General features: G+C 31.3%; 2 protein-coding genes across 2 annotated transcripts in view; one reads left to right on the plus strand and one right to left on the minus strand.

The window, feature by feature from the left end:
- LOC145329247 (mitochondrial glycine transporter A-like) overlaps nt 1–22,915 on the plus strand; it is a 402,442-nt gene that overhangs the window by 227,579 nt on the left and 151,948 nt on the right. The gene's annotated exons all lie outside the window — the stretch shown is intronic.
- LOC145330401 (uncharacterized) overlaps nt 19,374–22,915 on the minus strand; it is a 49,694-nt gene continuing 46,152 nt past the window's right edge. The window contains exons 10-12 of the mRNA XM_080175038.1: nt 20,675–20,728; nt 19,643–19,768; nt 19,374–19,431 (exon numbers count right to left, since the gene is read on the minus strand). Coding sequence (XP_080031164.1) covers nt 19,374–19,431; nt 19,643–19,768; nt 20,675–20,728 — 238 coding nt within the window. The remainder of the gene's footprint in view (nt 19,432–19,642; nt 19,769–20,674; nt 20,729–22,915) is intronic.

A 22,915-nucleotide genomic window follows, 5' to 3' on the forward strand; every position in this document is an offset into this window, starting at 1 on the left:
TTTAAACATTCAAATTAACCAATAAAAGACTAAAATCTTTCATATGTACGTAGGTTTGTATAATTTACATAGAAAAAAGGGTTTTTTACTTAATATATTAAAAGTGTGATGTGATTTGTAAGACACCTACAAATCCAAGATTGGTCTTCTGTAGCTCCCCACACTTATTAAATTTAACCAACCAAAGAATTTTTTATCCAATCTTAACCAGACAAATGCCATCTAGCTAAAAAAGATGCATGGATTTCATTTCTGACAACCAGAAAATCCGCAGAAATCGAATTCACGAGATCCAAAAAAGTTTCATTAAAAAAAACCTTACACCAAAAATAACAAACAATAATTATAACGACGACTTAGTTTCTTTTTCCTGTTTAATACGAATATTGAAACTAATTTTCAGGCATGCATGTTTGTTGGTATAGTACTTTTTTTAGAAACCAAAATACAGACATATATAAAACTACGAAATTGTAAATTAGTCACTAGAAAGATTATATTTTTTTTCTTGCTTTAAAACAACTTTTTGTACATAAAAACCCGTAATGTCTTCATTATTGACACAAACATGCATGCTGTATAGTTTTAAAAAATTTAGTCAAATAAAATACCTGATTAGAATACAAAGCAAGAAATAAAGGTTATCAACTCCCTATGAGCTTTTTGTGTTAAATAGAATTATTAATAAGAATAAAAGAGTTTTTAAAAAAAGTAAAATAACAAAATGTTAGGTGAATTGTTAATATTAAATCAATCAAAAAATGTTTTACATTCTCATAATTAATTTCAATAAAACATATATATGCTCAAGAAAGGTTATTTATAATTATGAATTCTACCAGACTAAAATATAAAAGGGGAAATAGTTTATGAAGACGACACAAAATGATTTTAAAAATTACTTATTTTTATCTTTTTTTTTAATCTTTAACAATTTTAATGTTTTTATTATGTAAATATATAAAGTATTATTCAAACTTAAAGGATTTAATCTTTTTCTTTGTAATTTATATGTCAAAACAGTGTAAAAATAAAGTTCTTAATTACGAATTTTCAAATTTATTATAGAAATAAAGAATAATTTCAACAAAAAAAAATTGCTACAAAGAGGCTTACTGTATTATTAAACTGACTTAATTGTATAATTGCATTTATTTTGTTTATTTACCTTGAAAAATGAGTGTTCAAGTGCTGCATTGATTAAAATCAAACCTAAAAGTGCTCTTTATTCAGTGACAGAGTGAAAAAAATATATACCTTGTTTTATAGTTTTTGATCTCTTTTTTTATATATTTTTATCTGATATGTATATCAAAATTTAAAAGTATCTATTTCATTAGATATTCATACTTTGCTAAAACATTTAAAATGAAAGATTTTATGCCAATTTTTGTGTTGACTGTAGAAAAAAATAATTATTTTGTTTATATGCAATTTTCTATAATAAAATGTGAGAAATGCCTTTTTTCACATGTAGGGCGAAAAAAGTATCACTGAAAATATTTTTTACGTCTTAAGCATGTCCTATACTCAAAGATAATAAACTTTCATAAAAGATTTATTTCAGAATATGTCATTTAGGGCATAAAATTAATTTTGCAAATTAACATTGCAAATGTTTGCCAATAACTTTTAAAAATGATTTCTGCGGATTTTCTAATTTACATGGGTGTTTTCTACACATTTTCCCCTTTCTAAAAATACCTTCCTCATAAAGATTGGCTTCCGGAAAGTATATACTTTTCGAAAATGATATGTGTCCCCTGGTGACTCAGCAAAAGCACCTAAACGCATCCCATTGTACCCTAAATGCGGTATACAACATTTCTGTTTGTAGTAAGTCAGTGAGTCAGTCAGTGAGGAAAGCTGTGACTTATGGAGATGCTAGGTATCTAAAAAAAGTTTAGGTTCTTAACTTCTTGACATGAACTAATATTTGCATCACAAAAAAATATTGTTAACACTGCCCTTAAAATATATAGAAAAATTAGTATAATGTTTATCTTATTTTTAGATATTTTAAAAATAATTAACTCTTTAATTTAATCAGGGCTCGGCAGCCGCGCATGAGCTTTAAATATTATCCAAAATATCTTTGAATTGACTGATTAGAAATTTAGTTGATTTTCTAAAGTTATAAAACTTTGATTTCCCTGAGACATACGGGTGGCTGACGCCTTGAGTTTGAGATTTACCATTTTCTTCAACATGCAATGTTTTATTTTATTTTTCTCTTTAAATGTTAACTCACAAACAAAGTACGAATTTTACATTTTTGCTCTCTTCAGATGTCAATGTATTTTTTTTCTGCATTTTATCTTTCAAAATCACAACAAAATAATTTTAATTACTTTTTTATCTCATTATATTTACAATTTACACCTAAAATGTTCAAATCAATACTTCAATTTGAAAAACAACATAAAAAAATTCTAAAGAATGTGTCTTAGTGTCTTAGTAAGTAGTAGATGTAAAATCTTCCATAGAATTTAGATATGCAATCGGTTTTTTTTGTAGACCCTTTATTTTTTAAGTATTTTAAGTTTTTTTTATAAAAAAAAGTAAGTCGGTTTAAGGTACTAAAACGCAACTAAAAAAAGAAGAAAATTGCCATTATGAACAAAAATACTAAAATCTTTAATTTAATTACTTACTTTTTAAATTCTGTTGATTAATTATTGAAAAAAATCTATTATTTTTTTGAACCCACGAGAATAAAAACTTTAAACTTACATAATCATTACACAGGCAATAAAACTTAAATTACTTTAAAAATAAGAGATCTACGAAAAAAACGATTGCATATCTAAATTCTATTTAAAATTTTACATCTACTACTTACTAAAAACACCGACTAGCTATAAAAATAAAAGTTAAGACACCTTCTTTATATCTTTAAAGCTGCTCTAATCCTCTCTAAATGTGTATAATATTTTTTAAAGCTGGATAAAAAAATAATCTAAACTTAAAGATATATTTTTAACTCTATGCTTAACAAAACTTTTATCTTATATACTATGTATATATAAAATTAAGATAGATTTAGGATAACTCATATTCAGTTTAATAGTAATTTTTTAACCTATTAAATATAACGAAAATTTTATTAGTTTTTTTAAAATCCTTATGCTAAAGTAACAGGATGTCTGTCTGTTTGTGTGTTTGTGTGTCTGTGTGTTTGTACCGAAGAATCTCGCTAACCGCTGAACCGATCGGGTTCTCCTTAACAGGGTAGCTTCTTATAGGTCCCGGGAAGGTTTATAACTTTTTGGGGGGAGAGTACCACCACCCTCCCTAGAAAAAATCCCCCCCTTCCCTCAAAAAAAATGTAAATGTTTTTAAACTAAAAATAAAATTTTTTAATTACTTTTTCTTTTCATATCTAAACTAATAAATTGGGTTATCAACTTCGACTCTCCCCTCTTCAAGTGCCCCTAGAGCCCTCTATGGGCGTAGCCGCTAGTTTTACATAAAGTTAGTATTATGAGATAGGATGTATATGATATGATTTAATTAATGCATGAATTTAAAAATATACATACTTACATTAAATGTTTTTTTTTCCATAAAAAATATATATTTCTGTGATACAGAAAAACCCGAGAACAGAGGTGGATTCTTAAAAAAACTGTTGCCCCACTAAAATCAGTGGGGCAAACTTATTTTAGTGGGGCAAAAGGTTTTTAAGAATTCACCTCAGATATCTCTAAATGGGAGAAGTTAAGAAATAATCCTATAATATAAAGTAGAAAGGATTTTGTTTGTCTTTAGCTTAAGATTTCGATAACTACTGAACCAATTGAGTTCTCAGTTTTACAGAAGCTTCTTACAGGTCCCTGGATGGTTTTAGGCTATTTAATGTTATATCTAAGTTCTGTTCCAGGCTATTTTCCTACTTTTCTTACTCCTGGAAGCTTGGAGCGCAGCCGCTAGTATCAATATCCTATTATATAAAGTAGTATAGTTTTTTTGTCTGTAGCGAAGGATCTCGCCAACCTCTGAACCGACATGGTAACCCTTTACGGTGGAGTTGTTTTTAGTTCCTGAGGTGGTTATGGGTTATATTTTTATTAATAAGTCTTGGTATGGTTTTAGGCTATTTTTCTGCCCTTCCATATTATCCCTTCTAATATAGATCCTCTAGATGCTTAGGGCGCAGCCGCTAGTATTAGTAAATAGCGTATTTTTTTTATCCAAAAGGATGGCAACCTTAATAAGTACAAAGTTAAAAACGTTTGCAATTCTGAAAAGAAGCATATGACTTCTTTTGAAATTCTATGTTTAAAAAAGTCAAATATTTTTAAAACTACATTTGGGAGGGGGAAGGGGTCGGGGATTGCAGTTCCTGAATTTTAAAAAAGTGCGTAAAATTATTTTTGGACATATGCTCCCGAACCAAAAGCTTCAAATGTTTAACCCGGCTCCTTTTAAAACAAATATCCTAAATTCACAACCCTGTATAATCCTGTTCTTGGTTTCAATTGTATACTTATTTATTTTTCAAAAATAGATATAGGATATACGTGGATATATTGACAGGTGAAAAATTGTCATTAATTGCTAATATGGATTTGTTGGTCAGTTCGTTTATTCAGCAGGAGGGGAGGGGATGAGGTAAAAAGGTGTATTTTAGCCAGCTGCGAGTATCACTTTATCAGAGTATATGAAAATCTTGTGCAACATCCAAGTTATAATATATCTATTTCTCCAAAATAATTTTCCCAGGTTTTTGCTTTTTTGGGATGTTATTACGTTGTAGTTACTTTTTAAATAGCAAATTAAAGTCTTCGATTTACATTAAGCCTGAAAATAAATGCATAAGTATAGATGTATAATTCAGAAACCTACCTGGTCCAAGTGTTGGAGACCCTTATATTCTGCTAGCAAATTATTTTCTGGTAATTTTTAGGGACTTGGGTTACCACCCTGTTGTCAGAGTTATAATACCTAATGCCCCCTCTATTCTTTTCCTTTAATGGCCTGAAAGCTCAAAATATTAAAAATGTAATCTTTTCTTTCCAACTCAGATGAAACATTCTACCGGGCCAACATTAAAAGTCTTTAAAAAGTAGTTAGAGCCGCTTTTATATTTTGGATATCATGTAGAAGCTTTCCATGAGTCTTTTTAACTAGAATAAATAAATTTTATATGGATAAATAACATTCAAAACCATTGCAAAGGCCATAGCAAAAGTTCATTGAAAATTGTAAAAAATTGCCATTTACAAAATCATACTGGACGTACATATGTACATTTAGATACATACTATATAAAATTTTAAATCAACTTTTCTTTTTAAATATTGGCATGCAATTATGTTAAACAAATGTACTTCTGGATGTACTGAATTTTAGTTTCCGAAAGTGTACCTAGCCTCCGCGTTCTATCTCAATATTTGCTACTAGCTAAGAAAGCTTCAAACTTCCCCAAAAAAAATCTAAATTTGAAAAATTAAAATTTTGAATGTATAATGTATAAATCGTTTATACATTATATCGCTTTTCCCTTTGACCGGAGTAGCTGAAAATAGCGTTTGGGTTATTTGCTGTACAACTTTGGAAATTATTGAAGAAATAGGCAATCCATTTTTTGCTGCTACCAAAAAGTTAAACTATTTGGTGGGAACATTTTGTGTGGTTTCAATCTATCTGGGTCAAGGCTCATTTGTCACTTTCAGGTCAGTTGAATTTGAATTGCCTAATGTGTACACAGTTTCCTCAGTGTTTCCTCATTCTATCTCAATATTTACTACTAGCTAAAAAAAAAACTTCAAACTTGTATAAAAAAAAATCAAAATTTGAATGTATGAACGATTTCTACATTATACATTAAAAAATTTCATTTTTCAAATTTAGATTTTTTTAAAGCTTTTTAGCTATAGTAGTAAATATTGAGATAGGACGAGGACACACCGAAGAAACTGTGTACACAATCGGCAACTCAAATTCTGTTGACCTACACTGAGAAATATAGTTCCTACAAACTAACACAATTAATTTTACACTGAAATTAGGTTAAAGTGTGAAACATTTATGCTTATATCAATCAATATATAATTATTTAAATGTTGCACCATATTTTCATTTACTCTAATAAAGCGATACTTCCAACTGGCTAAAATAACGATACTCCCTATCCACCCTCCCTACCCCATCCCCTCTTTCAAGAAGAACAAACTGACAAATTAATGAGGTCCACATAAATCAACGACAAATTTTCCCCTGCCAATATATCGATTTTTCTGTCACAGAACTACAAGCAATTTTTATCATCTTTAGATATTATTGAACAAAATATCTAATGTAATTATATATTGTAATATGTAAGCTATAACAATGTTTACAGAATATACATGGATATTATGACAGGGAAAAAAAGGCGTTAATTTAGGCTGCTAACATAGGCATCACTTATTAGTCAGTTTGTGCATCCAGTAGGAGGGGAGGGGATGTAGTAAAAGGGGTTGATGGGGAGATTGTTATATTAGCCAACTACAAGTTTCACTTTATTACAGTACATGTGAAAGATTCAAGTATTAATAAATCTATTGTTGTGACTATATCCAACATCATATAATCAACAAAAACTTAGCGGGGCAAAGTGTATCTAAAATCAGCTATATGACGTCATAAAAATGAGGGATTATTCATGTTCAGCTGAATCTTAGTTTCCGATTTTATACGTATCACCCTCATCCTATCTCAATATTTACTACTAGCTAAAAAAGCTTCAAACTTAAAAAAAAATTGAAAAATTTAAATTTTGAATGTATCCTTAAACTAAAGTAACAAAATGTTTGTCTGTCTATGTGTTTGTACCGAAGGATCTCGCTAACCACTGAACCGATCGTTTCTCCTTAACAGGGTAGCTTCTTACAGTTCCCGGGAAGGTTTATAACTATTTTCTTGGGGGAAGGGACACCCCCAGACCCCCCAAAAATAAAAAATACCACCCCCCCAAAAAAATTTTTACTTTTTTGATTAAAATTAAAAATGAGGGGGGGCATCCCTCCCCCAAAAAATATTTTTTTACTTTTTCTTTTTAAATCTAAAATAAGAAATTGGGTTATCAAATTCGACTCCCCCCTCCTCAAGTGCCCCTAGAGGCCTCTAGGGGCGTAACCGCTAGTAATGTATAAAATTATAAAATTATGTTTATCCTTTCCCTTTGACCGGAGTAGTTGAAAATAGTTTTTGCAATAGTTGGGTTATCTGGTAACTTCAGAAATTAGGGAACAAATGGGTAATCAATTTTCAGTTAATCTTATCCATCGATGCTGTGAGAATTGGTGCAAAAAATATGACGTAACAAAAAAAAATAGCCAATTAGAGGCCGTTATTGACCAATGGCGGCCACTACCATTGCCGCCATTGGTCAATAACGGCCTCTCATTGGCTAATTTTTTTTGTTACGTCATATTTTTTGCACCAATTCTCACAGCATCTTATCCATCTCTTTTTAATGCATTTTCTTTCCCACTTCTCCTCTCATCTCCCTCATTTTTATGGCGTCACATGGCTGATTTTTGAGACCCTTAGTTCCGCTACACAAAAACTGAAAAAAATGAATAATTTTGTGAAAACATTCATCCCACTTTCACTTTTTAATATCTTCCCTTCCACAAAATAAACATTTTTTTTCTGCAGGAAAATTTTCATTTCATTTTCCATCCAATATTTCAGGAATAGAGGAAAATATAAAATTGCGGGAAAAATGACAAAGCTTTGCAATAGTATGGAGATTTTAAAATCACTATATCCCTTATTCTTACAAGCGACTTTACCTCTAGAGGCTTTTAACAGGGGGTAGGGGCGGGGGAGTGGTATACATCCCAAAAGATATGTAGATGAAAACCTACCTTGGACCCAAATAAAACTTTATCTAAAATTACATCCATATCGGTTCATCAGTCATTGAGATCTTTCGCTACAAACATATTTCAGTCAACAAACACTTTGATTTTACAATCTTTGTCTAAAAGTCCCAATTGTGCTTAGTAGTTCGTTGAGACTATTCATGTACAAAGGCGAACCTAGTAAAAGTGTCTGACTCTGATTATGACGTAAAAAAATAAATTTTACCATTGGTCAATTACAGTTTATACTGGCCTCTCATTGGCTATTTTTTAAAAGTCATAATCAGAGTCAGACAATTTTACTGGGTTCGGCAAAGGCATCCACCATTTGAATGCACAACGGTGGGTGATATTTTAAATCTTTAGTATGACGATGTGAAGACAACAAGAGGAAGGCACTTTATCTGCTGAACCGAAATGGTTTTCATCTACAATAAAGCTTAACCAATTAGTGCCGAGCGCCACTTTTATGGACCGATCGAGCTGAAAATTTCAGGGAAGCTTTGTTATGGTAAAAATGTAATTCCAATTTTTTTGTTTTGCTCTAGTGGCGTGCACAGGAAAGTTGCAATAAAACCCGGTTCGGCGCGAGTAAAGAAACCGTTCGGCACAGGTAACCGCTTTTGGCGTTTTTTGGTGCTTTCCCCCGGCATTCAAGCCCGGTTTTGTCCTAAATACCCAGTTATTTGGCCCAAAAAAATAAAAATGTAATTTTTGAACGTCCAAAGTGAGTTGTAGAGTAGCTAATACTATGATACAATCCGTAATTGAAAACTACATAACCTCATGTAATTGATAGAGCTACAAGTAAGATACAAAACGATTTATATCACATTTAGTGTTTTGGCTATAGTTGCCACCCTTTTCAGTTAAAAAAGCCCGATTCCTAGAAGTTTTAAAATTTTGATATTATATGTGGACGGGTATCTTTACTCGCGCCGAGCAGGGCAATAAAACTAGCGGGTATCTTTACTCGCGCCGAGCCGGAGCTATATAGAACGTAAAAAAAGCGATAAAAAAAATCATATAAAAAATGATAATTTGAATAAAACGAATTCACAAATGAATGTAGTTGCCAATAAACTTTAAATTTTACGAAAAAAATCACTAACTTTACTTCATAAACAAAAAAGTTAGGAGGGTTATTTTAAAATCACCTCGTTTTTCTTGGTTTTCAAATTTTGTTGAGCTATACCAGCAAACGGAAGTAAGCAAAACTGCCTGCTCCAGGGGGAAATGAAAACCAGGGTAGTAGAGGGGGGATTCATACTGAGAATGATGCAATCCTAAAACTGAGAACCGGTTTTTTTCGGCATTAAAAGCCGGTTCGTCACTAATGGGTTAACATAGGTCCATGGAACATTCACATTAATTTTGAGGAAGAGTACCAACACCATCCTAAGAGAAATCGCCCATGGAAGAAAATGCCCCCTTCCACTTTTAACTTTTTAAAACTTTTTTCTTAAGAGACTAAAATTGAATTAAATTGTATTTTACCATTCATAATAATGTAATTTTTAAAGTTTTGTTTTACTTTTCCCTTACCTTCAGATAGATTATTCCTCTTTCCTTTCATCTTTTAATTTACATATTTAAATAGAAATGGACAGACAAAATAAAAATACATATACAATTTTTAATTTTCTCAATGTTTTTTTTGTCCTTTTCTATTATTTTGTACTGGCTGCTGCGCCTCTAGAGGCATCTAGGGACACAGGTTGTGAAAAAAAAGTAAAAAAGGAATTGGGGTGGTTTTTTTCTATGGAAGATTTCTTTTGAAAGGTTGGTGGTATCCAAAAAACACAAACAGACATCATATAACTTTCATATTTGGATAATTTGAAATAATTTTCTTCATATGTTTGCTAATTAATTTTTGCCAGGTAAGGTTCGGTTAGGTTATATTGAGTACTTGGTAGCACCACAGGGTTGAGGCACTACAATAATGGGCCCATAGGACTTTTCCCATAAAAAATAAGGGTTGGGTTAAAACCAAAAGTTTTATAACGACGTTTTCTTTCTTGTTGGCTCCACAACTTTGCGGATTTTTCGTGAATTTCGATTGGTAAGTTCATTAAGTTGAGTGTCCAAACGTCTCCACAAACGTCACTAATTGTTATCTACAGAAAAGGATATTTTGTGTCTTATCATTGGGGAAGTACATCAATTTATCAGCCATTGTCTTATCCCTTTAGATTCATGATTGTAGACACAATTAATTCTCCTAGATATGAGAGCCATATGCCTACCTCTTCAATAAAATTGGAATTTTACACATTTTTAAATTTAGTGCATTTTATATTTTTAGCAAATACGTGTACGTCAATAGTATATAAGCTACGGTCTTTAAAATGATATAGAAGCAACATTGAAAAGAAGAACCATATCGGTTCATGGGATAGTGAGAGCTTTTGTCTTAAATACATATTCATAGAAATCCGGTTACTTTATTTCTTCGATGAAAGCAAGTTTTTTTTATATATAATGTTTTTTATATTCGCTTTTCATTTATTTGAGCCGTTTATGAGATATTTATGAACATAGAACTAATCATTTTTAGTGTGGAATGGATCGAGAAATATTTAATTATATATGTATAATTAGGAACTACCTGGCCCAAGTTGTGGAGACCCTTTTAGTTTTCGTATGCTAGCAAATTGCTTTATGTTCATTGGTAAGGAATGTACTGTCTTTATATTTCAAAGACCTAATACAAAATCGGGACATGGTCCCCGCCTTTTGGGCAGAGTTACATATAACTCATGCGTTCTCTATTTATTTTTTAGTAGCGAAGGTACTCTATAATTTAAAATGTCCGTCTGTCTGTATATCCGTAAGAGAAATTTTAGGAAAAACGGGATTTAAACAGCTCCTATAAAAGATAGACAGCGGATCTTTTTAGTAAAGATTCCCATTTTATTTGCCCATCTAATATATATACATTGTTTTGTCCATCTGTCTATTATTTGGGGTGCTAGATTGATTCCTAGATTTTTACGTTTTCATGATTTTCAAGATAGAGGGCTCAAATTTTCAGGGATTAATCAATTTTACATTCTTCATATTTTCAACAAGTTTTATTAAGATTTGCTAGATTTGGGGTGCTAGGTCGATTCCTAGATTTTTAGATTTTCGTCAGCGTTGCGGAGCCGGGAGCCGTGGAGCCGCCATATTTCGCTGGAGCCGTAATTTTCGTTAAAAACGGCTCCGGCTTCGGACTAGATAAATAAAGAGATTTTTTTATAAATTATAATTTGGTAACTCTGTTTTGTCATGTGCAAATGCCTCTTTTACGTTTTTCAAGTCCATTTTTATCAAAAATTGAAGTTTTAAAACCGGACGGAGCTGCTTCAAAATCAAACGGCTCCGCAACGTTGGTTTTCGTGAATTTCAGGATTGAAGGCTGAAATTTATCAGGGATTTAATTTGCTTATATTAGACATTTTTCCATTAAATTTCATTAAGATTTGTCTGTTTAAAGTTTGCATGATTTCTCTATTTTATCAAGTTTTATGTTTATTCTATGACACTACTCTATATTAAATTTTTCCCCATATCCCTTCATCATTTTTCAGCTTCGCTACTTATGGATGTTTTCATCCTTGTTCACTTGAATGTATGGAAAAAGAAATGTGTAACTAAGAGGATATATTTATTCTCTCATTTAATTATTTCTTGATTACAGGGAAAAGGGATATGATACGCGGTATTTCGCCAATCAGATACTCCATGAGTAAGAAAATTACCTCTTCTGTAGATTGGTTAAAAATTGGTTGAATTTTTTTTAAAGCAATTTCTCTTAATGGTTAAAGGCACTCACCCGAAAAAAATTATGAAATTTCCTAGGATCTCTAAGAAGTGTTAGTGTTTGACCGCGGGACGGAGCTCGAGATTTCAAACAAGAGTCAAACCGCGGATTTGAATTTTAACCGCTACTTGCTGTTCGATAAATAAAACAACCGCGCTGATCAGTGATCGGAGGGGAAAAAATTGTCGTCTTTACTGCATTGGGATAAGAAATAGACGTCCTATGAGATTTCACACAGAGCATGACAAAAAAAACTCAAGGAGAGCCGTGATAGCGATACAGTTAGGGTGGAACATATCGTTAGCTCTTTGCCACGCGGACAGACACACATTCTGCCACTTTTACAAAAGCATTCTTATACCTTACCCCTAATTCATACTCTGGCTTCTGAGTTGATTAACATAACACCTAGAAATAAGGGAACATTGAACTCATGCATAAGGTATAACCAACAAGTGAAATAAATCAAAAATAATATTTGGGGGGCAAATGGAGAGGTCGTCAATTTTACAATGTGTTGCCCCCCAACAACAGCTGAAAAACATGTATAGGTTTCGATAATTTTTCCGAATTAATTTCGTTATTGGTATAAGCTGCATTGGACCGTTGATTTACTGGTACCCAAAATATTGATCATTAATTCTTGGGACAAAGTTATTTCCGTGACCATATGACAGATTTACATTCAGGTAACAGTAACAGTAACAAGCCCTTCTCACTCCACAGGGGGAGCATAGGCCGCTGACAATTTGTCAGTGTCTCTGTAACAATGTGGCTTTTTATGGATATGGGATAGGGTTGTCAGTCCTAAGCCCTATGATTGCGGTGTAAAGCGTACATTTGCCATCAGACAACCAACTCTTTGATTGCATGACCTTTGTCTGAGAAGTCCTAACAGTGCATGGTAGTGAGTTGCGCCTGGTTTGGGCCAATACATTCCCCCTACTCTAACTATTTATGTCGCGCACCTGACATAGCAGCAGTAGGAACCATTTTTAACGTCTTTAGTTATGACGCGGTTACGGACCGAGATTCGAACCTATCACCTTCCCAACGACTAGCGGATGTGCTACGTGTTGAGCCACGGTCGCGGGTATATATTCAGGTAGACATCCAATTACTTTTATAAAAATAATAAAACATAATTAAAAATGATTTATATATTTAAAAGATAACAACAAAGCAAATGATAAAATGATATATAAAATCATTGGCAATTATATTTCATAATTTAATTGAATAAAAGTGTAGATTTTTATATCCCAATAAATGAAATTTATGTTTGCATAAAAAAACATTAGCTTTTCTTTGATTAGGATAGGCCCATTCGTCCGTCAATAGCGGTTAGCTCTTTTCGTCACTTTATAAATGTTAGAATAATCATAATCATCTGGTTATTGAAATAATCATTCCTAGGCAACAAGGTACAATAGTATAAGCAAGGCAGCTTTATAATAAAATCATTAAAGTATGTTCTTGCAAATTTTGCAACAAATTTATGTACAATTTTTATCTTTACTAATGTCCTGCTTGTTAAGCTCTGACACTCTAGAAGAATTATTGTTCGTTTGTACTTTCTTCTGATTTTAGAGCTTCGCTTTTATGGATGATGTCATCCTTATTTTAGTACAAATTAATTGAACATTTATCAAAAATCAAATTAAAATTCACTTTATAATATAATATTTTCATTTTTATGAAAAAATTAATCTAAATTCTTAATTTTTTGAAGATTTTTCAAAAACAAAATTTTATAAGATACACTGTGATAAAAAAAAGATTTTTGAAATATCATGTAAATTCATTTTCTGAATGAGTCAAAATATTTTTGCTTTAAATAATCGAATAGAAATTTAAAAATAAATTTCTCAATTAAGCTTAGACACCGGATTTAATTTTAAAATAGTAAAATAAGGATTATTAAACAGACATACAGACAAAGATCATCACAAAAACTTTTCAATAATTTTCTTATTTTATAAGTTTAAAGAAAAGTGTTTTTGTTATACATATACATACATCATATTATGTGGATATTAATAAAAAATTACATTAGGTTTATAACAATAATTTTAAGAATATATTATAATACAATAAATAATCAACATTGATTTTAGTTATGGATAAGATTTTTTGGGAATAGTCCCTTTCGTGGCAACGACCCTTAAGGGGCGATTCCTCCTATTTTGAAAATGCTATTAAAAGGTTATTTTAGGTTAGGTTAGGTTATATTGGGTTAGATGATTGCCCCACAGGGTTAGACAATTGGCCCCGCAGGGGCTAGTATTAGGAGAAAAGCTATATTTCGTGAATAAAACGAAGAATCGCCCCTTAAGGAGCGTTGTCACGAAAGGGACTATACCCGAGTTTTTAATGGTAAAATTCAAATCAAAATGTAAAAACTCTGTTTTACTTTTTCAGACTTTTCGAATGGGTGAATTATGTATTTTTTTCAGTAATTTTTTAGCTCATTTAAAGGTTCAAATATTTTTGGGAATCTATATGTACAAAAACAATATTTTGCGGCATATTTAGACTACGGTCAAAATGATGCGCATCTTTAGGTTTCTGTAGATAATGTGATTCAAATCAACAAATCTTAAGCATAACTAGTATCAACAATATATAATAATAATTAACCAGTTTTAATATGTTTTACAGTATGGCTTCAAAACCGATTAATAAATAATGGATTATAACTGGTTCTTAGCTATACTGAAAAATCATGTACAGCATCGTACTACAGACAATTTTCCACGAATATTAAAATAAAAATCATAAAATTAACACCAGTTTTTTGCCCCATGCCTTCGGTAACTTGGGCTAACAAAACTGTTTTTAATCTTTTAATTTTGTATTTTAATTTCCGCGTAAAGCTGTCTATAGATAAATAACTATACTATGCACCATCAAATCTAAAGCCAGTCAATTTTATCCGGAATTCTCAGACTTTGATCATATCTGAACCAAAGATTTTAAACTTGATAATAAAACCTTATAAAAGTAACATGATGTTTATCTGTGTTTAGCAAATGATCTCACAAATAGATGAAGCAAAATATGGTTCCCCTATATAGCAAATCTTTAAAAAGAACCATTTTTAGAAAGGGAACCACAAACCATCCCAATAGAAATCGAGTAAATGCTCCCTTCCCTCTGTTTAGAGACTGTAGGGGCTTAGCCTCTAGTTATCCTTATAACTAAAGTAACAGGATGTCTCTGTGTGTGTTTGTGTGTCTGTACCAAAGGTTCTCGCTAACCGCTGAACCGATCGGGTTCTCCTTAACAGGGTACCTTCTCATAGTTCCTGTGAAGGTTTTTAACTATTTTGGGTAAGGGTACCACCACCCTCCCAATAGAAATCACAATAAATCGAATTTTTTTTCTCTTGAATAGAGACTCCTATGTTACATTGCAAAGTATCGTAGAGTATTGATAGAGGCTCCTTCGAAACATTGCGAGGTATAGTATTTTTTTTTTAAAACCAAATAGAGGCCTCTAGGGGCATAGCCGCTAGTATACATATATAGTAGAAGGATATTTGGAATCCTAATATCTCTTGAGACTTATACACAAAAGATGGGCTTTACATGAAAGCTTATTTATAAAATACATTAGATAGCCTTTAAAAAAATCTTTGAAACCCTAATAAACCTTCAACCCCTTTTAAAAAAAAGCTGGAAACGTCCTTTTAATACATGAGTATAAAATGTGTAAAATCTTTGCCTAGAACTTCTTCTCAGTCCTTCATACATAGCCTTGGAGTTTATATGGTCATTATACGTTGTTCCACTCTGTAGTCTACCTAAATATATATCCTTGGAGTTTATATAATTATTATATGCTGTTCCACTCTGTAGTCTACCTAAATATATATCCTTGGAGTTTATATGATTATTATATGTAGTTCCACTCTGTAGTCTACCTAAATATATATCCTTGGAGTTTATATGATTATTATATGTAGTTCCACTCTGTAGTCTACCTAAATATATATCCTTGGAGTTTATATGGTTATTATATGTTGTTCCACTCTGTAGTCTACCTAAATATATATCCTTGGAGTTTATATGATTATTATATGTAGTTCCACTCTGTAGTCTACCTAAATATATATCCTTGGAATTTATATGATTATTATACGTTGTTCCACTCTGTAGTCTACCTAAATATATATCCTTGGAGTTTATATGGTCATTATATGTAGTTCCACTATGTAGTCTACCTAAATATATATCCTTGGGAGTTTATATGGTCATTATATGTAGTTCCACTCTGTAGTCTACCTAAATATATATCCTTGGAGTTTATATGATTAATATATGTGGTTCCACTCTGTAGTCTATCTAAATATATATCCTTGGGAGTTTATATGATTATTACACATAGTTCCACTATGTAGTCTACCTAAATATATATCCTTGGAGTTTATATGATTATTATATGTAGTTCCACTCTGTAGTCTACCTAAATATATATCCTTGGAGTTTATATGATTATTACACATAGTTCCACTCTGTAGTCTACCTAAATATATATCCTTGGAGTTTATATGGTCATTATATGTAGTTCCACTCTGTAGTCTACCTAAATATATATCCTTGGAGTTTATATGATTATTATATGTTGTTCCACTCTGTAGTCTACCTAAATATATATCCTTGGAGTTTATATGATTATTATATGTAGTTCCACTCTGTAGTCTACCTAAATATATATCCTTGGAGTTTATATGGTTATTATATGTTGTTCCACTCTGTAGTCTACCTAAATATATATCCTTGGAGTTTATATGATTATTATATGTAGTTCCACTCTGTAGTCTACCTAAATATATATCCTTGGAGTTTATATGATTATTATACGTTGTTCCACTCTGTAGTCTACCTAAATATATATCCTTGGAGTTTATATGGTCATTATATGTTGTTCCACTATGTAGTCTACCTAAATATATATCCTTGGGAGTTTATATGGTCATTATATGTAGTTCCACTCTGTAGTCTACCTAAATATATATCCTTGGAGTTTATATGATTAATATATGTAGTTCCACTCTGTAGTCTATCTAAATATATATCCTTGGGAGTTTATATGATTATTACACATAGTTCCACTATGTAGTCTACCTAAATATATATCCTTGGAGTTTATATGATTATTATATGTAGTTCCACTCTGTAGTCTACCTAAATATATATCCTTGGAGTTTATATGATTATTACACATAGTTCCACTCTGTAGTCTACCTAAATATATATCCTTGGAGTTTATATGGTCATTATATGTAGTTCCACTCTGTAGTCTACCTAAATATATATCCTTGGAGTTTATATGATTATTATATGTTGTTCCACTCTGTAGTCTACCTAAATATATATCCTTGGAGTTTATATGATTATTATATGTAGTTCCACTCTGTACTCTACCTAAATATATATCCTTGGAGTTTATATAATTATTATATGTTGTTCCACTCTGTAGTCTACCTAAATATTTATCCTTGGAGTTTATATGGTCATTGTATGTAGTTCCACTCTGTAATCTACCTAAATATATATCCTTGGAGTTTATATGATTATTATATGTAGTTCCACTCTGTAGTCTACCTAAATATATATCCTTGGAGTTTATATGATTATTATATGTTGTGCCACTCTGTAGTCTACCTAAATATATATCCTTGGAGTTTATATAATTATTATATGTTGTTCCACTCTGTAGTCTACCTAAATATATATCCTTGGAGTTTATATGGTCATTGTATGTAGTTCCACTCTGTAATCTACCTAAATATATATCCTTGGAGTTTATATGGTCATTGTATGTAGTTCCACTCTGTAATCTACCTAAATATATATCCTTGGAGTTTATATGGTCATTGTATGTAGTTCCACTCTGTAATCTACCTAAATATATATCCTTGGAGTTTATATGGTCATTGTATGTAGTTCCACTCTGTAATCTACCTAAATATATATCCTTGGAGTTTATATTGTCATTATACGTTGTTCCACTCTGTAGTCTACCTAAATATATATCCTTGGAGTTTATATGGTTATTATACGTTGTTCCACTCTTTAGTCTACCTAAATATATATCCTTGGAGTTTATATGATTATTATATGTAGTTCCACTCTGTAGTCTACCTAAATATATATCCTTGGAGTTTATATGGTCATTATACTTAGTTCAACTCTGTAGTCTACCTAAATATATAAGCCTTGGAGTTTATATAATTATTATATGTTGTTCCACTATGTAGTCTACCTAAATATATATCCTTGGAGTGTATATGGTCATTATACGTTGTTCCACTCTGTAGTCTACCTAAATATATATCCTTGGAGTTTATATGATTATTATATGTTGTTCCACTATGTAGTCTACCTAAATATATATCCTTGGAGTTTATATGATTATTATATGTTGTTCCACTATGTAGTCTACCTAAATATATATCCTTGGAGTTTATATGGTTATTTTACGTTGTTCCACTCTGTAGTCTACCTAAATAAATATCCTTGGAGTTTATATGGTCATTATACGTTGTTCCACTCTGTAGTCTACCTAAATATATATCCTTGGAGTTTATATGATTATTATATGTAGTTCCACTCTGTAGTCTACCTAAATATATATTCTTGGAGTTTATATAATTATAATATGTTGTTTCACTCTGTAGTCTACCTAAATATATATCCTTGGAGTTTATATAATTATAATATGTTGTTCCACTCTGTAGTCTACCTAAATATATATTCTTGGAGTTTATATAATTATAATATGTTGTTTCACTCTGTAGTCTACCTTAGTATATAACCTTGGAGTTTATATGATTATTATATGTTGTTCCACTATGTAGTCTACCTAAATATATATCCTTGGAATTTATATGGTTATTATATGTTGTTCTACTATGTAGTCTACCTAAATTTATATCCTTGAAGTTTATATGATTATTATATGTAGTTCCACTATGTAGTCTACCTAAATATATATCCTTGGAGTTTATATGATTATTATATGTAGTTCCACTCTGTAGTCTACCTAAATATATATCCTTGGAGTTTATATGATTATTATACGTTGTTCCACTCTGTAGTCTACCTAAATATATATCCTTGGAGTTTATATGGTCATTATATGTTGTTCCACTCTGTAGTCTACCTAAATATATATCCTTGGAGTTTATATAATTATGATATGTTGTTCCACTCTGTAGTCTACCTAAATATATATCCTTAGAATTCACATTTCATTGGTTCATTTCTTGAGAAGCAGCTTATAGTACCCTTAAAAATGACGTCATACAATACAAATTATCAATGATAGGTAGTATACATTTTAATTGACCAATGTTAGGCCAATATGACGTTATTTTTATAGGCACTATTAGCAGCTTCATTTCTATAAAAAAACAGAAGTTTATCTGATGTTCGTCAAAATTTTAGGTATCCACAATATACGCAATGTGTAAATTCCAATACAAGTGCAGCTAGGGTTTTAAAATTACTAACCTGGAAGGGGCTCGAACATTTCACGTCTGGGACACGCTTGAACCCTAGTATCAATATTTTTATAATTCAGTTTAGACATAAATAGGTCACAAATTTTAACAACTAGTGACTACGCCCCTAGAGGCCTCTACCAGAATGTAAAATGTTTTCTTTTGAATCTATAAGATATATTGCTTTAATTAAAACAATTTATAAAATATTCCTTGAGTACGGTTTCTCTTGAAAATCTATCTTTGAGCTGATTTCCCTAAAATAAATGTAAAATGAGTACCAGCTAAAATGAGAAAAATAGTAAATACAATTTATACTATCCCAGTGGAGCTACCTAGTAACTAATATAACCTAACCTAACTTGGCCTAAAGTAATAATCAAACAAAATAAGTATTACCCTACCTCCTTATTCTGAATTTATTTTAAAATAAGGGATATATATCTTTATGTATAGTATACCCCTTACCTGTTAAAATCTCCCTCCATCTTGAGATTATGTGTGGGAAGAACTGGTCTTGGCCTGAGTTCCTGTGTACGCCCGCACACTGTAAAATCTGTATAGGTTGACCGGGTGGTTGACCCAGCACTAAACCTGTAAATAGATAGATAGATATATATGTCTTGGCCTGAGTTCCTATGTACGCCCACACACTGTGAAATCTGTATAGGTTGACCGGGTGGTTGACCCAGCACTAAACCTGTAAATAGATAGATATGTCTTGGCCTAAGTTCTTGTGTAAGCCCGCGCACTGTGAAATTTATATAGGTTGACCGGGTGGTTGACCCAGCACTAAACCTGTAAATAGATAGATATGTCTTGGCCTAAGTTCTTGTGTAATCCCGCGCACTGTGAAATTTATATAGGTTGACCGGGTGGTTGACCCAGCACTAAACCTGTAGCAAAAAAAAGTTCTGACAAAGACCAAATTGTGTCAAAAATGATCCATGTGACGCCATAAAAATGAGGGAGATGAGAGGAGAAGAAAGAAAAAAACCTCGCAAAAAGAGATGGATAATCTCACATTTTGGATTATCATGGATAATTTTTTACTCAATTTTGTCTTTGTCAAAGTTTTAGATAAAATGTAAATAAAAATAATAAAAGTAAATAAGTAGATGCTTTTTGTTCAATGGAATCATCACAAAAAGATATCCCGAAAATGTTTCTCATTGTTGAAAAGTGGATAAAAAATTGACTACAAACCAAGAAACATAACAGATCATGTAAAGGCGACGAAATGAAATTGCGGGCTTCGTTGTATTTTTAAAGTAGCTTTTCTCCTATTTCTAGCCCCTGCTGGGTGCTCTAATCCTGCGGGGCCAATTTTCTAAACCTACGGGGCAATAATTAAAATCTTAAAGTTACCTATCAAAAGCTAATGTGAAAATACGACGAAACCATTACTTTCAGAATTAACACAGTGTTTGTAAACTGGGTATTTTTATGACTTGCAATAATGTCCTTCTAGCGGTAAAAATTTGAACTAAAATGTTGTACCTGTCATCTTTAGGCTTGTTGCTAGTATTATTGTTTGTAGGCGAAGATCCAGAACTGAAAAAAAATTGTTTTTTTTACAAAATCCTTTTAAAAATTTGGTGAGAAAAAAGTTTAATCTAGACATACTTTTCTTTTATGATAATTCTAGTTTATTGCCAAGAAACAATAAGGAAAGGTAGGAAACATTTGCCTCGGATAGTTATCTCCGCCTCTAGAAGCATTAATTTCATTTCTCGTATTTATTCGAATCCGGTGGATAGGAACCTCGGGGCTAAAAAAACTAGTTTTAATCTCATAATTGTACATTCTTTATCCGTGGAAAGCCGTTTATAATATGATACGAGAAATAACTATTCTGAAACTTAAATTTAAGTTATTTTTTAGGGCTCTCGACACGCATTAGTGCTAATGAAAATTATTTTTTGAAAATTAAATAAGAGAATTGCTAGATATTATTTTTGCGTGATTATCCAAACAACCATAACCAATAAAAGATTGTGGACAAATGACAGTTGGGAGGATGCCAACTTTATCCTTTCTCATAGAAAATCTAACATTGAAATTTGGTATATAATCAATGTTTTTTAAAAGTTAGATTTGGATTTTGATTATATGAAAAACAAGGATGACAACATCCATAAAAGCGAAGCACTGAAACGGTAGGACAAACGGACATGAACACTTATATAGTGTCAGAACTGAATAATCAGAATATAAATGTATAGGAGTCGAAGCAAAATTGTAAGTAAATTTGTTGAAAAACTGCTTTATACAGGATAATGTTTATGGACATACTTACATATTTAAGACTTGTTTATAGAGTTGATTTGCTTATAACATTATACTTTGTTGTCCCAGGAATCAATATACCAAAAATCGGATGATTAGATGATTAGATCACAAAAAAATTTGTTTTAAAAAAAAGTAAAAATAATTAACATGTTTAAAATGGACGTGCGGAAATTTTGGTAATGATTGTAGAGTTGCTACGCTTTCTAAATCGTAACTAACTACTAAAGGAATCACCATGCAAAATTTGAAACCAACCCTAATTATAGAAAAGCTTCGCTTTTAACAAGAATTATACATAACTTAACTAGCGAAGCACAAAAAATTGAATTGACAAACAGACAAAATCAGTAATAGAGCAGATATTAAGTTATCATAAAAAGATAGGAAATATGCAAAAAAAATCAATGTAAATCCCGAAACCTTTTTAAAGATAAGGGTTATGTATTTAGAAACATGACTAACAGAAATCTTGATTTGTAGCCGAGAATACATTTCGCACATAGCACTAGAGACTGACTGGCAGATAAAACAAGAATTATTGAGTAGCTTTACTATTAAAAACCCACATTAAAATTTGATTAAAATTGAATTAAAGATTAGTTATTTCTTTCATCGTATTATAAACCGCTTTCCGCGGATATAGAATGTACAATTATTAGATTAAAACCAGTTTTTTAGCCCCGAGGTGCCGAAGGCATGGGCTAAAAAAATGGTTTTAATCTTATGATTGTACATTTCTATATTCGTAGAAAGCGGTTTATAATACGATGCTAGACATAGTTTTTTCGTATTGATGAGAACCGGTTCCTGTCCACCGGATTCGAATGAATACGAGAAAATAATAACTTTCATATTTTCAATTGATAATAACCTATTTATCTAATTTAAAGGGAAACTCAGAAATTATTACTAGTCCCTAAAGTTTTATAATAACGTTTTCTTATTTATTGGTTTAACAACTTTTATATAAATTTCATTAGTTGGTTTATTAAGTTACACGTTTCAACCACTAATTGTATTCTACATAAGTGTTAATTTTGTGTATCATTAGTACATTAGAGTAAAACACTAGGGGAAGAAAGGGTTAAATACCTGTATCTCCCCATTGCATCAACCTTGTGCAACTTTTCTATTGGGTCATTGAAAATCAACCAATTGTGTCGCTTATATTAACACAGCCAAGTAGCAGAAAATAATTTAGAAGCAGACGAAAGAGGTCATTGAAAAAGAAAGGGAGGTAGTTTTCTGTATATACATCTATACTTTATATCGTTTATAAGTACGGAGGTACAACAATTTATTGGCAATTGTGTTATCCCTTTAGATCCCTGTCTTGAGACAGTAACCCAAACTAACATATATCAACCTCCCAGCTCTAAATCAAGATTTGTTTTCTTTTCTTCTTTTGTTCGTGTTGACCAGACAAACACGGAAATTGACTTTTTTTTG

This window comes from Acartia tonsa, chromosome 10, assembly GCF_053477335.1.
Source record: "Acartia tonsa isolate MP-2025a chromosome 10, ASM5347733v1, whole genome shotgun sequence".
Taxonomy (NCBI): Eukaryota; Metazoa; Arthropoda; class Copepoda; order Calanoida; family Acartiidae; genus Acartia; species Acartia tonsa.